This window comes from Sceloporus occidentalis, unplaced genomic scaffold, assembly GCF_023333645.1.
Source record: "Sceloporus occidentalis isolate IW3139 unplaced genomic scaffold, rSceOcc1.0.p SCAF_2, whole genome shotgun sequence".
Lineage (NCBI taxonomy): Eukaryota > Metazoa > Chordata > Lepidosauria > Squamata > Phrynosomatidae > Sceloporus > Sceloporus occidentalis.
The window spans coordinates 38,385,318-38,403,186 of record NW_028316982.1 but is presented as its reverse complement, the minus strand read 5'-3'; the positions used below and the strand labels follow the sequence as shown (position 1 = coordinate 38,403,186).

General features: G+C 41.0%; 1 protein-coding gene across 3 annotated transcripts in view; it reads left to right on the top strand.

The window, feature by feature from the left end:
• The first annotated feature begins 9,293 nt into the window (after positions 1-9,293).
• RASA2 (RAS p21 protein activator 2) overlaps positions 9,294-17,869 on the top strand; it is a 60,837-nt gene continuing 52,261 nt past the window's right edge. For 2 of the 3 annotated variants that reach the window (XM_089509134.1, XM_089509133.1), the window contains exon 1: positions 9,594-9,772. In XM_089509134.1, the coding sequence (XP_089365260.1) occupies positions 9,709-9,772 (64 nt within the window). In that variant the 5' untranslated portion in view covers positions 9,594-9,708. Of the gene's footprint in view, positions 9,310-9,593; positions 9,773-17,869 lie in introns of those variants that run through there. The other variant, XM_089509136.1, reaches the window with a different exon arrangement.

The window sequence follows — 17,869 nt, the reverse complement described above, 5'->3', positions numbered from 1 at the left end:
TAAGCGTGTGTAGTTTCACATTTTAAACTCCCTAGAAGAATATGCTTTTATGTTCTATAACTGCCTTGTCAATGTGATGGATCATCCTCTAGTGTCCTGTTGTTAACACCACAGTGTGACAGATCTTCTGGATTGTTGTTGTTAACTGCCCTCGAGTCAACCATGACTCATGGTAACCCTGTGGATGACATCTCCAAGGCTCCCTATCCTCCACTGCTCTGCTTAGGTCTTGTAGATTCAGGCCCCTGGCCTTCCTAATTGAGTCTAGCCATCTGACATGCTGTCTTCCACTCTTCCTACCACCTTCTACCTTTCCTAGCATTATTGTCTTCTCTTATAAGTCATGCCATCACATGATGTGGCCAAAGTACAACAGTCTCAATTTAATCATCTTGGCTCCCAGGGAGATGTGTTCAAGGAGCCATTTCTTGGGCTTTTTAGCCATCCACGTTATCCTCAACACTATTCTCCAGCAGCACATCTCAAATGAATTGATCTTCTTCTTGTCCACTTTCTTCACTGTCCAACTGTCACTTTTGTACATGGTGATGAGGCATGCAATGGGTTGGACAATTCTAACTTTAGTGTTCAGTTGTTTATCTTTACTCTTTAGGATCTTTTCTAGTTCTTTCATCACTACCCTTCCTATTCCTAGGCTGCATCTGCACTGCAGAAATAATCTGTTTTGACACCACTTTAACTGTCATGGTATAATAAATGCACCATGAGAAACCTAATAATATGGATAAGTGCATTGCAAGAAGGTTTCAGAAAGAATCTGTTAAAGCAAGGATAAATGACTGGGCAGGAGGGGATTCAAATAAAGCCCTTGTCTCCCAGCAGTATTCCACAGGACCTTTTAAAAGATATTGTTGCTGGATGTTCTTTTCTTTTCTTTTTCATTCAAATGATTAATGAGTAGAAACTTCTTGCTATATACAATCCTGACATTTGGATTGAAGTGAAAACAAAAAACTGAAAGCAAAGCAACAACAGCAAAAAAAGGAATGAATACAGCATTGCAAATACATTTTCATTTGTTACTACCAGAAGCACTCAGAAATCTCCTTCTGGTTGTGAAATCGAGGTGGCTTCTGTCCTTTACCCAGTGAGAATTTTGTTAACTATTTTCAGAAAGATTGGTGTTTGCAAGAATTGTTGGGTAATATGACAGTATGCTCTACTCTTTCTCTTCCATTTCACCTCTATGTTTCCACTTTATATTTCTTGAGTACACTTTCATTTTATTTTATTTTTAATTGGAGCAAGGTTACAACTATTTTCACAAGAAATTGTTTTGTTTAGAGTGGGGATCACACAATTCTGTTAGTAATAAAATATAATAGTTGTTACATAGAGAACATACTGTTGTTAAGGTACACATTTAGAAATGTTTAAATAATCTCCTAGATGCAACATTAGAAAACAACTATGGAATACCATAAAACTGTTAACAGAAATATTGCATTATCACACATCCTCCATTTTAGATCCACATCTTTAACATTACACAGTTATAGTGCTATGATTCCATTTTAACTACCATGGTTTTGCCTATGGAATACTGGGACTTGCTTTCGTGGGAAGGGTATTTAGGGCCCGTTCCCACTATGATTTAAACCTATTTGCTGATTGGTTTATATGTGCCTCATTCACACTGGAAACAATTTCAGACCCAACTATGTTCAGATTGAATCATGGAGAACTGAAGTGAAGCGAGGCAAATGTAAAAGAATCCCTTTTTTTTAAAGGCGAATCATTTGGAGGTTCTTTTGAAAAGAATCGGTTTGCAATCATGTTCAAAAAATGGGAATGACATTTGGATCTCAATCAAATCGCACTGGGGGAGGGACTATGGAAGGGAGTTGGCAGAGAGGTGTAACCCATCCGACCCCAAGTTTTGGGGAAATCCGCCCAGGTGCCAAAGTTAGGAGTTCGAACCCTGCATAGGGAGAGAAGGAAGATGCTGCTGCCACCCAGAGTGCAGGGATTCCTACACTTGGCTAGATTCCTCCTTCATCCTCAAGTCCATCACCAACCTCCCACCACCACCCAAAATCACCAGGCACCTCTTACCTTGCAGAGACTCCAGCACAGCTCATGGGGCCACCCAAAGTTGCAGATCTTCCTGTTTATCTGTGTGTACAAGCAATTAGATTTTTAAAATTACACCGATGACAAAGAGAACATGATACTGAGATTTCCTCTTTGTCCATGAAAGCTAGAAACTTATTTTAAAGACATTTGACATTTTGAAGAACAGGATAGAAACTGCAGAGGAGGAATGGTACATGGTGTCATAGCACACCAGCTGTTTCTGATCCATTGACAGTTGGCAAATGAAAAACACATGATGAAATGTTTGTTCTACAGGAAAATGGTTTCATGTCAATTTAGTGGCTGTTGTATGCAGTTACTTGTGTTGAATTGAAATGGCAGACTCAGCCTGTTCACTCAAACAATGCTTCACTCTTCACACATAGTACAGGGTTATCTTTTTTGGAAAGCAAGGACAAGGTACAATTACCATCTCACTGTTTCAAACCAACCTCACTCTGACAACTCTCACATTAAATATTCCTGCTATATAAGCTGTGATAATTGCCATTGGAAATATTCCTAATCTTCATTATATTTAAATAGCAACAATTTTCTTGATTATTGAGAGATATTTAATAATACCAACAACTGGTCTGGTTGCAATTGAATTTTCAGTACCTAATTGTAAAATGAAGTGTGCTCAAATGATCACAAATATTACACAATGAAACATAGAACTTTTGTTATCTGTACAAATAAAAACAATGATCTCGTGACAAGTCTTTTTCAGGTTCACTTTGTGCAAATATAGGGGGAGGGAGGAATTAAAAACAAAACCCATTAGGTCAGTCAAGGTCCTCAGTAAAAGCCACATAGAATTGGCTAGTCCAGAACCTTCCCTTTCCCCATTCTCTTCTGACAGCTGCCTCAGCTGGAAGCTGGTGAGTCACTCGGTAATCCCTGTGAGGCTGAGGCTGGCTGCTTAGGGGGCTTCCCTCACCTTGCTTTAGCCTGGCATGACTTCTTTCCCTTCTTCTCAAACCTTTTCTACTTGATTGCCCACTTCCTCTGGTCTGGACCTTGTAAGAAAACCCAGACATATGTAAAAATCCACCAATTTTAGCTCTAAAAAAAGAGTATATATCTGGGGAAAGGAGGATGTATTGTAACATAGTACATATAATGGTCTCTTTTTTTTCTGCTGAAAGTGGTTTCCTCTGTAAGTAAAAGAAAAGAAAGAAGCTAAACCTACTAGAGAAGGGAGATGGAATTATGCTGACCAGCAGAGAACACAGATAAAGAACAGATGGGCACATATGACTAGTTGAGGGATGCAGAGTAAATGTGTGATCTTTCCAGAGTTAAACTCATGAATTACAGTGGGAACATTCAGCATGTACCTAAATCTCACTGATCTCACTCGCTGAAATCAACACACATTTTACTTTACTTGCTTACTTCACACTTACTTCAAAGTTAGTCCAATTAAATTCCATCTGAACAGTTTCTGAATAAACATGTATATAGGATCTTGTCACAATTACCTTAATGGGTTGAATCATGTCCATAACTGGCAAATTCTGTCAAATAAATTGTTTAAAACTGGGCTTCACTGAGTTGTTTCATAAGGAATCTTGCCAATAAAGCTCCATGTTAGGTTTGCCTTGGGGGTCACCATAAGTCAGATACAACTTGAAGGCACACAATGACAACAATTTTTGCACATGACATTTATCTGTATACTTGCCTTCAACATATTAGATTTCAGATATATACATATACAACATAGAATCAGTACAAAATACAAAGAAAGTTAAAGCCACCATTCCCTCAAATCACATTGTACAAACAAGCTACGATTGCTCAAATTACAACAGCAAAAAGATCTATTAAAATATCTGCGTAAATGAAAATTATTTCATAATAACGAGAACAACAATTTAGGCACTAAGCAAACCTCTTTGTGGAATATTCCATAATTGGGACACTAGTGTCCCTTACTAAAGAAGGATATGCTATCTAGTCATAAGGAAGGAATTTAGAGTTTCATAATTATAGAATATAAAAGGGTGATTCAGTAGGATTGCATACAGTCAAAGTTACATTAAACATACCTTTATATCTTTGTTAAAGCCTTCCTTGCTATAAAATAATTGCAAGATCACACACGGGTATTCATGCTTACTAGGGATGCAACTGTCTACACCCTTACCTGGAAATAACTTAGACTTACTTCTGAGAAGACTTATGTAAGATTGTGCTGTTGATGTTGTTTCACTTGTCCAAATGGCCTGCATACATAACAGATGACACTATTCTTTTTATCCAAGATTTGTTTCACTGTTTTTACATATTGGGGATGATGTTTCCTTCTACTGCCAGTTCCTCTGACTCATAATCAAATACTGATCCCTGTGACTTTCCCTGCTATCATAGCAATTACTCCTGAACAGCCAGGAAGGGCATGGGTCCAGTATGCATGTGGTGACTCCCACCTCTCCAAGGATCCTGTCTTAGATTGCACAAACAGAAAGGTTTGGGCAAGAAGGGGTCAAGGTTACATGCACCAGACCTGTATGAGCTACAGCATCCTAGTCACAGCAGATCTGAGTTATTTGCCTCAAGGCGTCTCTTAGAGATGCCCCCAACCCTAGTACATACAGAGTACATATAAAATGGCAGCACCCATTCGACATGGGCACCACCATTACGTCATGACCGCGCCGCCTCCAAACGGGGTGGCACGGACATAATGTCTTGGTGCCACAGAAGGGCGCCTGTGGCGCCCTTTCCGCAGTGCAGGAAGGAGCTCCAAAACGGAGCTCCTTCCTGGTTTTGTGTCGCTGGTGCAGCCTTCAAGGACATCCCTTTCCAGGCTGTGGGGAAGCAGCCTTTTGCTGCTTCCCCGCGGCCTGGAAAAATGGCGGATCGGGGCCTCAGGGCTGCCGCTATGGCAGCTAAGGCCCCGATCCGTCAGGGAAAGGAGCGCATACAGGCCGCCCCAAATGGGGGGTCTGTAACGCACCTATGTCTCTGTTGTTTTTTTGTGTGTGGTTTTGTGTGTCTCAGCAACTTTTAACATCAACCATGGTATCCTTCTGGGTGGCCTCTCTGAGATGGGGCTCAGGGATATTGTTTTACAGTGTCTCTGGTCCGTCTTGGATGGGAAGACTCAGAAGGTGGTGCTGAGGGAAACCTGTTTGACATGCTGGTGACTATTCTGTGGTGTCTCTCAGCAATAGCAAGTACAGTGCGCATTCTGGATTCCCCCGTGTAAAACAAATAATGCGTATGCTTGAGCCCCATTTAAATGAATGGGGTCGTGGATGTGGTGGTGCGGCAGCGCCCCATTCATCCCTATGGGATGCACCACCCCTCCCTCCCAGTGCAGCTTTCAGCGTATGCTGAAACCCGCATAAAGCACGCCCACGTGTGAAGCAGGCACACTGTACATTTCTATACTGCTTATCAGTGTACTTAGGCACTCCCTAAGCGGTTTACAATGTGTAAGCTAATTGCCCCCAACAAGCTGGATACTCATTTTAGTGATCTCGGAAGGATGCAAGCCTGAATCGAGCCTGAGCCCCTGGCTGGTACTGAACTCACAATCTTATGGTTTGTGAGTGGCTGCAGTAGAGGCATTTAACCACTGCACCTCAGGGCTCAGTATTGCCTCTCATGCTGTTTAATATTTTACATGAAACTGCTGGGAGATATCATCTGAGTTTGGAGGTTCTATGACATCATTACACTGATGCACATAACACTCTCTCTTCTTCCCATCCAGTTCCTAAGAAGCTTTTCTGTACTATCTGTTTAATTGATGTTTTAGGGGAGGGATGGAATAACTGGGATGTTGGGTTTTGTATGGATTCTTTTAATTGTAAGCTGTCTCAATTGTCTTTTTAACAGAGAGGTGGGGTAAAAATAAAGCTTATTATTATTAAACCAGTGTCTGTAATGATCTGGATGAGGGCGAACAAATTGAAATTTAATCTAGGCAAGACCGAGGCACTCCTGGTCAGTCGGAAGGCAGACCAGGGAATAGGATGTGGTTACACTCCCCCTGAAATCTCAGGTTCGCTGCTTGGGTGTGCTCCTGTACTGAGCCTGAATGCCCAGGTTTTGTTTGTGGCCTGGAGTTCAGGTACATTTAACATTTATGTATCAATATAAATTTAATAATAAGAATAATTGAGGAGATTTTATTTGCTAATAATGAATGGGGAAAATGTAATGGAGAATTTCAGATAAATTTTCATCTCTTTTACAAATTTGTTGTTAATTTTTAATTTAAAAGCCCTTAACACAAAACAAATTAAAAAGTGGCCCTTGAGCACTTACTTGGTCAACCTGAAAGATGGTCACTGGTCCCATTAAAGTAATTGTTCACCCTTTTACTAAGCCATCCACATTTTAGTGATCCTTACAATGTACTTCTATGTGGCAATGACTCTGTGGCTGTCAGCTTTGTAATGCAGAATATGATTTAGTGAGTCCGTTATCACTAGCTGATAACTGGAAATAAGCACCATTGACTATTGATTGCTAATTAATACCAAATTTTGCTGGCCCCAAATATTCCTCTTCTGTTATATCACATCGAAAGGAATCTTTTCCTGTAAATGTTCCATTTGTATAGTGAATCTGTATCCAAGAGTTATATATCCATCTGCACTGAATGTTCTGAAACCTTCTGCTTATATCCTCCTACTCCTATGCTGCTAAAAATACATCTTCGCAAAAGACTTGGGTTTTTTAAAAAACTGATTCATATGCTACATTTGCAGTCCACCCAAAGCAGCTACTGTATATTTTATCACTTAGTTTCTTCCTGGAGCCATGGTTATTGCAAATTGGGAATGGATGACACTAAGCCACTGTGAATATGAGTTAACATCTTAATTCTTTTTTACTTTTTTACTTTTCAGCCCAGATACATTTCAGAAGGCTACAATTACTGCTCCACACTCTATCTGGAGTATAGGGATAGCTACAATTTCAAAATAATTTTTAGCACTTGCTTAATGGCACAACTCTAGACATGTTTGATCTGACCCCAGGACAGAAAGCTGTGCCTCATACTGAGTCTATAGTTTTGTTCTACCTGTTTCACAGACAGGGATGACACTTATTTCCCAATTCATCTCTGGTAAATGTATTTTCTTGAGCAGAAAGATCAATTCATATATAAGGAACCCAGAGCCAAGAAAGGTTACATTTTGGGACTACAGCTGGCTGGTGGAATTCTGGGAACTGCAGTCCAAAAAGTAATCTTTTCAAGCTCTGCATAAAACATGCATCCTACACAGCAAAAGCATAAGAATCTCCCCCCTTTTGTCTGATAGCCTTACTCACTGCTGGATCACTGCTAAAACAATTTGTTCTGTTTGCATCTTTATCCGTTCAGACATGCAACCATTCACAGTTGGGCAAGGATTTTGGTGGGCGCAAGAAAAGTTTCTTTAATGAGGAAACTTTTGGATTGTAGCTGGAAGTCATGGGCCTGTTACAGACAGCCAAAATAAAGCTGCTTCGAGTCACAGTGGAGGTATGGTGTTTCAATGATGCGTGCGTCCTAAGAGTCCAGAAGCCGCACCAAAGCCACGCACCAGCTTGGAGCATGGCTTTGGTACGGCTTCTGGACTCTTAGGACGCACGCATCATTGAAACACCATACCTCCACTGTGACTCGAAGCAGCTTTATTTTGGCTGTCTGTAACAGGCCATAGTTTCTTGTCTTGCCAAGAAAGAAATCTTCTCCTATAATCTTAACTGTCTCTTCTTTAATGGTGAGCAATTTCATAGTGACTGCCAAGCTGCCTTATGTCCTATTACTGTAAAAGAGGGATATTGATGATGATGATAAATTATTATTGAAATAAATTTATTGCTGTTGTTGCTGTTATTTTCATTGATAGCCAACTTTTCATTTATATCCTACCATGACTATCAAGCTGAGTCCATTATTGGAAAGGCAGGATATAAATGAAGATATTATGATTAATAATAATAAAATTATAATACAATATTATAAATAGAGATCTTGTAGCACCTTTGAGGCTAACTGAAAGAAGGCGGCAGCATGAGCTTTCATAGACTTAAGCCTACTTCCTCAGGCTCAGATGCATTTGGAGGAAGTAGACTTAAAGCTACAAGAGCTCAGGCTGCCAACTCCTTTCTTACAGTTAGTCTCAGAGGTGCTATAAGATCTCTCTACAGACTAACATGGCTATATCTTTGAATTATAAAATGTTGTTATTATTGTTTATATCCTGCCTTTCATTTATATCCCACTGTTAATATCAAGCTGCCTTGACTCCCATTATTGGAAAGACAGGCTATAAGTGACAATAATAATGATAATCATACAATTATAATTGGTATCATCATTGATATCCTCCCATAACCTGCCTTGTGTCCCATTACAGCAAAGGTATAAATGAAAACAATAATAATAAAATAATGATAATTATAATCTATATCCTGCCTCTCATTTATATCCCGCTATAACTAACAAACTGGAAAGGTGGGATATAAATGACAATCATTTACCGCATCTCCTGCCTTTCATTTATACCCCACCATGACTATCCAGCTCCCTTGAGTCCCATCGCTGGAAAGGTGGGATTATAAATGAAATAACCACAAAATTACTATTAACATCCTCCTGCCATGACTTACCACTAATAATAATTGCTGCCGCGAGAGTCCAATGATGGGAAAGGCAGGATTTAAATGCACATAACAATAAAAGTATTATTACTGTCTGATTGTTTTAATAATTTGAGTGCCATTTTATTGTTACAAGGGAATTTTAACTGCTGTGTTCGAGGGAGGGATCATGGTTTCATTGTATTTCGTTATATTGTTGTATTTTTACCCTGACGGAGAGGCGGGTTAGACATGAATTATTACTATTACTATGATGATGATGATGATGATGATGCCTGTCGTTTATCTCCCGCGCCATGATTCCTGAGCAGCCTTGAGTCCCATTGGTAGAAAAGCAACGGCAGGATATAAGTGATGATGATGATAATAATAATAAGATTATTGTTACTTTATTGTTATTGTTGTTTTCATTTATCCCGCCTTTCCAATCCTGGGGCTCCTGGGCCACTGAGGAAGACACAGCAGCCAGGAGGAGGAGGAGGAGGAGGAGGCGTCTGCCTTAGTGCCTAGTTAGCGCCTTCAGTCCTCCTCCTCCCTTTCTCCCGGAAGTGAGTGAAGCGCCTGACAGACAGACAGACAGACAAGCCCTGAAGCGTGAGTGTTTCCGGTCCACAGACACTTCCGGTCAAAAAAAGGAAATCAAAAGATGGAGCGGCGCAGCGCATGCGCGAGACTCTCCCTCCCTCCTCTTTCGCTAACACCCTTCATCCCCCAACCCTGGGCTCCCGTCGTCGTCGTCGTCGCTGTGCCGCTCAGGCCACGCCTCCTCCTCCTTTCCCTAGCCAATCAGAGGGGGCGGAGGGGGCGGGGCCGAGCGGGCCAAGCCTTTTCCTGTTGTCGCGCTGCTTCTGTGTGTGTATACAGTCGGGTCAGGACTCAGGAGGAGGAGGAGGAAGAGGCAGCGGCGGCAGCGGCGCGTGAGGGCGCGCGCCCGAGAGAGTGCGGGATCTTGGGATCGCGCGCCGTTGGGCCTCCTTTGCCTCGGCCTCCGCCATGGCCGCCGGCGACGGGGGCGACCCCGAGGTGCGGGTGCTGCAGACGCTGCGAGGGAAGATTTGTGAGTCACGGGGAGGGGTCGGGCGTCTCTGTGCGCTTCGTACGAGCCGGAAGAAGGGAGGGCCTTCGCCGCCATGGCTGCGTCCGCACTGGGGAAATAACCCGGTTTCGCACCCTTCTGGCTCAAGGCTGTGGGTCCCGAGTGTCCATTATGCGCCGTTGGCAGGAGTTATGTGTTTATGGACTTGGTTTTCTGTATGTGGAAATAAGCTATAATAATAATAACAATAATTTCACTTTGTTAGTCATGGAGGGATACAAATGAAAGGCAGGAGGTACATTAAATAACAACAACAACCACAGCAATGGTTTTATTGTTATGATTGCCCTTTATATATCCCACTGTTTCATTAATGGGGCATAAATGAGAGGCAGGATATACATGAGAACAACCACCATAAAAATAATTTCAGTATTGTTATTATTATTACTCTTTATATCCCGCTTTGCAGCACTGGGACGCAAGGCATGTGGGTAGGATGTACAGAGCATAATAATAACTATTATTATTATTTTATTGTTATTATTACTGTTTCCATTTATACCTTTGCAGTCATGGGACAAACTACACTTCCCAGAATTCCACAGCCTTGAGCCAAGGCAGCTGAAAGGGTTTCGCACGGGTTATTTCCCTTCATCATCATCATCATTATTACCATTGCTGTTATTATTATTATTGTAGTTGGCCCTCCTTATCCGCCAATCTTCTTTTTATCCACGGATTCAAGCACCATTCTTGGAAACGTTCCAGAAAAGCATAAATGCTGTTGAATTTAATGGCATCCATGGCTTTTGTGATCCGCAGGGAGGATTATTATTATTATGACAGTGGGCCCTTGGTATCCGTCGGGGTTTGCTTCCAAGACACTCCCCCCGCCTCTGTGGATAATGAAACCCATGAAGTCCCATTAAACCAGTGGTTCTCAACCTGTGGGTCACAACCCTTTTGGGGGGGAGTCAAATGACCCTTTCACAGAAGTCGCCTAAGACCATCAACACATATTTCCTATCATCTTAGGAACGGAGGCCATCAGTCGGGGGTCACCACAACATGGTCTCACCATTAGGAAAGTTGAGAAACCCACTGCATCAAATTCAGTGGCACAGTCAAATGGTGCCCCTTTCTTGCACAAAACGGCTGTTCTTATATCTCACTTCTCTCCCGATATAGCAGTGGTTCTCAACCTTTGGGTGTCAAACGACCCTTTCACAGGGAAACCGTGACACATTTCCAATGGCCTTAGGAACTGGTTTTATGGTTGGGGGTCACCACAACATGAGAAACTGTATTAAAGGGTCACAGCATTAGGAAGGTTGAGAACCACTGCGATGTAGGGACCCAAGGCAGCGAACCACAAGTTTAAAGCAATACTTCAGGTCAGGTAAAAAAGACAGCAGCCAGTTTGGCCTTAGTGGTTGGACAGACTACACTCCGAAGACCAGGGTTCGGTTCCCAGCTCAGCCACAAAACCCGCTGGGTGACCTTGGAGGGATCTGGTAGCACCTTTGAGACTCTCTTAGAAATAGGTAGCGTGAGCTTTCGTAGACTTCAGTCTACTTCCTCAGGTGCATTTGATGTCTACGAAATCTCACTGCTTTCAGTTAGTTTCAGAGGTGCTACAAGATCTCTCCACATACTGATTCTACAGACTAACATGGCTGTGTCTTTGAATTCTACCACTATGAGGGCCTTGGGCAAGTCACACTCTCTCACCCTCAGGGAAAGGCCATGTCAAACCTCCTTTGAACAAAGGTTGCCAAGAAAACCCCGTGATAGGGTTGTCTTAGGGTCTCCGTAAGTTGGAAATGACGTAAAAGCACACAACAACAGTAACAACAAGTTAAAATGCTCAGCCAGAGTCAGCTCCAATGAATCATCAGACTACAAGACCCTAGATTCCACAGGATGTTGCCATGAGAAATTAAAAGGAAGCCTAGCACTATAACTGCATAGTGTGAATGAGTCCTCAAGGTTAGATAGTTAGATCTGGGTGGTGGGTCGGAGTTTCTCTGTTTTTTGTGATGGGGAGGGGATTGCTGGCAACCAACAAATTAAGGTTGTGGAGAGGATGTGTGTTGTGTGCCTTCAAGTTGTTTCTGACTTCTGGCAACCCTAAGGCAAGCCTATCATGGGGTTTTCTTGGCAGGTTTCTTCAAAAGGGGTGTGTGTGTTTGCCATTGCCATCCTCTGAGGCTGAGAGAGAATGACTTGCCCCTGTGGGTTTCATGGCCAAGCAGGGAATCAAACCCTGGTTTCTAGAGTCATAGTCCAACACTCAAACCACCACACCTCACTGTCTCTCTGTGGAGGATGGGCAACTCCCCAGTCTAGAAAGCAGAAGGGCTCCACTCATTGAGGGAAGCCACCTACCAGATTTCCTAACCATTACTTGAGGGAGGGTGCCGCATACTACATTGAGCATCCAATCTTGGCTGCATGAGGACTGGGTACAAGCCCATGTTTGGAAACAGCTGCTTGGTGCATACTGTTGTTGAGAAAAAATTGTGCCCAATAAGACCTGTTAATCTTTCAAGGGTTACAAGACACTAAAATATCTTTGATGCTTTGAGGGGAAATGCATGGGTGGTTTGTAAAAAAAAAAGGCTTTGAAAATCTCTTTTAGAGAATGCTTCAGTTATTTTAAACTCATAGAACATCTCAGTATTGTGGAAGGATTTCTATGTGCTGGTTAGCCATGGCTCTACAACAGTGGTTCCCAACCTTCCTAATGCCTCGACCCTTTAATACAGTTCCTCATGTTGTGGTGACACAAACCCATGAAATTATTTTCTTTGCTACTTCATAACTGTAATTAAATAGGTGTTTTCCAATGGTCTTAGGCGACCCCCATGAAAGGGTCATTTGACCCCCCAAAGGGGTCCCGACCCACAGGTTGGGAACCACTGCTCTACAAGGATGAGAATATTTTCTTTTAAAGTATGTGGAGAACAAGAGCAGAGAGAGGTTTGACAATCTTAAGGTCCAAAACACACAGCAGAAATAATTAATTTGAGACTGCTTTAACTGCCCTGGCTCAGTGCTAGCAAATCCGGGAAATTGTACTTTATTGTGGCCCCAGAGCTCTCTGTCGGAGAAGGCTAAATGTCTCACAAAACTACAGTTCCCAGAATTCCCTAGCATTGAGCCAGGGCAGTTAAATCAGTCTCAAACTGGATTATTTCTGCAGTGTGTTTTTGACCAAAGGCACAGAAGACTCTAGGTCTTCTCTGGGTGGCTTTCAGCTGAAGATCCATCTCAGTAGTGCCCCCCCCCCACTTGTTTGTAGAATGTCCTGTCAAAGGAACCCTGCCTGGCAACTATATGAATGCAGGGCTAAGGCCATTCTCTTCTCAAAGGCATCTAGTTTTAGGTTGTTGATTTTATTTTTATTTTACTATAGTTTTGTTACTGACTCCTAACATGTTTTGGTGCTGATTATTTGTTGCATTGTGGCCTTACTTGATGACTTTGTATTCTATTCGTTCACCACTTGGACGGCATATAACATTTTAAATAAATAATTGGGTATGTGTAATTTCATAGGAAAGATGGTTTAGAAAGACAGAGGAATGATTTGAACATAGGATATTGCAAGCATTTAAAGGTGAATTAACAATTTTCACCTTCAAGCTTATGTTCTCTACAGGAACAAGAGAAGAGAAGTAGCACCATGTTGCATGTTATCTGCCAATGAATTAGGCAGGAACAGTAGCCCTACCTTAAAGGAAACTGAATACTGGCTATGGGGATTATACACCACCTGGATTATCTGAAACATCTCTACAGTTCATGCTGGATGCTCCTCGGGATCTGTTCTTCCCATCTTATATACAGACTACTAAGCCTTGTCATGCAAAAATGATACTAGACATCTATTGACACTGTTGACAATTCACGTCTTATATACATGTTATGGTAGGGTGGAAACAGAAAGCATAGGAGAGGCTTGAATGTGTACATAAACCAGTGGGCTGGGCCATAGTTGTAACTGTCAAAGCAACTGGGCCGGTCCATTCTTAATAGCTCAGCAAAATTGTAGCTAGTTGATAGGAAGTCCTAAATACCAATGGAAAATGTTTTCCTTTGATTAGAAGAGAAAGTAGAAAAAAATTGAAATTAAAATGTTTCTTGAGACAATGTTCTGTTTTGTGTCTTAAAATGAAACAACAGACAAAGAAACAACACATTTGTTTCTTTTAGATTGTCATACGGCAGGAACTTGGTGCAGGGTTTTGTTTTTTTAGAAAGGAACTCATTATGTTCTTAGATACCTTAATAAAGTGGAAAGTTAATTGGGTCTCAGATACCTGGAGCAGAAGTAGCAAAGAAGTAAGATAAACTGGAAATAAATATTTTATAATATTATAAAGGTAAAAAAAAGCGGTACTGATTTGAGCCTGACGTACATTTTAGGACAGCTAGAACAAACAGGATGTAGTGGTTTTCCTATGGTGGGAGGGACTGAAGTACATTCATGTAAGTCGAACGTAACCCACTTCCTTTCTCACGCCTCTATTCAGTCTTCTGGAGAATGACTTGCAGCATGTATAACTTCCATTTTGATGTGAAACTTGATTTCATAATGGTTCAGTTGAAAAGTATAGGCTGTGAAAGATACTTTTAATTATATAAGCACGTGTTTGATTTTAAATTGACGTATCAAACCTTGCCCTGAATATTCATTCACTGTAACAATTTTTTGCAAGAAAATATTTTCAATTAAAACTCTTTTGAAAGATTGACGTGTTTAAAACACTTGTACATTTATAGCTAAACTGACATTTGAGTTGTCACTTTGCAAATCATAGCTAATTTTCTTAGTTTTCAACTGTCAAGTGTCTGGATAGCAACCTGATAAGTGCTTACACCTATGTGTAGTACACCCAGTAGTTAGCATTCTTGACTTGTTATGGTCTGAGCTGCTGGATAATCTACTGATGAGAGATACAGAATGCTTGCTTGATTGTTTCAGTGTAGTACAGAGTGATTGTGATACATGAAAGTGGAAGCCTTCATATGCTGCCTCCTTCAGTAGGTCTGAATTTTGAAATTTGATATGTGTATTTGAGACTTTGGGGCTCTGTTTTCATAGTGAGTACCTTCAGAGCCCCCAGAAAAAGAAAATATATTAATCATTATTGAGTGGAGCTCTCCAATCAAGTAGTCTATTCAGGATGTAGGACAGTCAAGAATATCTATACTTGACCCTGCACTTTATTTTCTAAACTGCAATGAAGGCAGTTTTGACCAGGACCAGATTACTGCACATGTTAAAACAACTGTAAACTAGGGCTTTTAAATTGCTTAATATGGCACTGGTGCAGCCTACTAATGTTTCCTATAAAACTATTATAGAGAGATGCCTTACATTGAGTCAGACTATTGGTTTGTCTAACCTAGTATTGTACTGACTGACTCAGGAGCTCTGTGGTTTTACACAAGATTATTTCTCTGCCCTACCTGGAAATATCTAGGGTTGAACATGGGACATTCAATATGTAAAGCATGCACTCTTATACTGAGCTTTGGCTTTCCCCCTGAGGTGCATCAGTTAAAGTGGCTCTTCTGTGAGGCCCAGTCTAAACCACTGCTTATGATACAGTAATGGTTTTGATTAAAATGATAATTTTGAAGAAAAGGCTAATTAAAACCGAGTGAAGTATATGTATTGATTTCTAAAACAAAGACATTTGTCAAGTGTTCTGGTGTTTTTAATTGGTCCATGAAAATGTTTGGAAACTTCTTTACTAGATACTCGTATTTCCTGTTCTATGAAAGTCATGGCTATGAATTTACAGGACCTAAGAAAAGCAGTGGAGGATAGGGTTGCCATGAGTTGGGATCAACTCAAGGGTGGTCAAGAACAGGTACAAAACCTATTCAATAGTTGTCAGAAGAATATAATTCAAAGTGGAAATTGCTATTTTAACTAACAAAGTATAGCAGCCTTAATATTGTGTCCAGATATCACATTTGGTTTTGTGAGAAAGAAATTGTATATTTATTAGTTAGCCTATGAAAGAAGCTTTCGTCTGATGATTCCACACTTATTGTTGTGTACCTTCCCATAAATTTTTGACTCTAAAACCATCTCAGGGTTTTCTTGGTAGAATTTGTTCAGAGAGGGTTTGCCCTTGCCTTCATCTGAAGCTGAGAGATACGCTTTCCCATGGTTACCCAGTGGGTTTCAATGAGTAAGTGGGGATTTGAACCCTGGTCTCCCAGTAACCTAGTCCAACACTCAGGCTATTAGACCATTCCCTTAAATAGGTTTATTTGCAAATGTCTAAAATACAGTTAATTCTGCCAACTTCTCATGATGTATCCTAAGGCAGTGATGGCGAACCTATGGCACGCGTGCCAGAGGTGGCACTCAGAGCTCTCTCTGTGGGCACATGTGCCGTCGCCCCAGCACAGAGTTTGCCAGAGCTTGTTACTAGAAAGCCAGAGGAACACGGCACTTTGCAATAAATAAGTGGGGTTTGGGTTGCAGTTTGGGCACTCGGCCCCTAAAAGGTTCACCATCACTGTCCTAAGGGATTGCTCCTTTCACATGTACAGGGAGGTGAAGCCTTTGTGCCGTAATCTTGCCTACACCAACACATGTTTGTCATAAGAAAATTGCTGCAGTGGAAAGTTTGTAGTTATAGTTAAAAATACACACAAAAATTGTTTTTCACACTTTTTTCAGAGAACACTTTCTGATTACTTTGTTTGCCATGAGGTTTATATCAGACACTAGTCAGGCTGGGTCTTCTCTGTTTCCGCAGTTGATCCAAGAATTTGACTGCAAACACAACCTCTTTTTCCCCCCATGGCTTCATGTTGCAGAGCAGGACCAGTATTATTATGCCAATTTATCCTGTGTAATTTGTCCATCTTTATTGGTCTCATTGAAAAATGCTCCTCAGCTTGAAAAAGCACTGATATAAAATGGTCCACCATTCCGAACTTATTTCTTTGACTCTCTTGAGAAAGGGAGGCCAACAATCGTGTGTATTTCTTCCAGCCTTACAATTCAGTAAAAGAGGGCCTTGTTGTGCTGAGTTGATTAAATGCTTTGACAAAGATGTTTCAGTTTTAAGTGGTAGGAATTGTTTGTGCAGGAAGTCTAAAGGTCACTGCTGTAAAGTAGTAACATATGGAAGTTTCACAGGTATCACTTACTGAAAGCACTTTATTTTGCTGACCAAACAAGGCTGTAAAATGAGGATTTTCTATACCTGAGCTCATCTGTTGTCCAAGCAGGATGATTTTGATGGGCCACCACTGAAACAAATAATGTACATTATTTAAATTTATTCAAAAGGAAATATATGTCCCTATTGGCTTCTGAAATTGTACTACTTCATTTTATTCTATGAAAATGAAAACATTCTCCAGGCAGGACTGTCTAAAAATGAAAGTTGCTTTGTGAGGTCTAAGGCTTTCATGGCTGGCATCCATGGTTTTTTGTGGGTTTTTCGGGCTATATGGCCATGTTCTAGAAGAAAATCTTCTAGAACATGGCCACATAGCCCGAAAAACCCACAAAAAAACATTAAAGTTGCTTTATTTACTTTAGGAGCTTCTTTGACCTATTTTGCTGACCAAGGAGCTGAGCTATTTTCCACTCTCCAGAAATTGCCCCTAATATGTGAATAACTTGAAATGATTATTTATTAATTACAGTTCAGAGAACTGTATGTTTTGTCACTGAAAGTTAAATGAAAATAAACCTTACCTCTAGTTATCAAATTTTTTATAATAGGCTTGGAACCTAAACTGTTTGAAAGAAATACTATGAGATAGTTAACATTAAGATAGTTCCTGCTTATGTTATAATTTGCAATTACATTGCTTTCAGCTGCAAACATACAAGACACCTGCAAGTCTGATTTAGCAAGCTCTGTCAAGCTTAACCGGTTACTGAGATGGAATTCCTCTCTAAGGAAAGTGCAGGTGTTGCAGGAAATGATGTTAATTAGGGTGTGAATGGAATCCTTTCTTTAAGTAAATAGTGAATACTGTATATATTCATGTACAGTGGGGCCTCCGCATACGCGGACTTTTTTAAAGCGGCTTTGAGCGTACGCACTCAAGCCGCTTGGCGCGCGG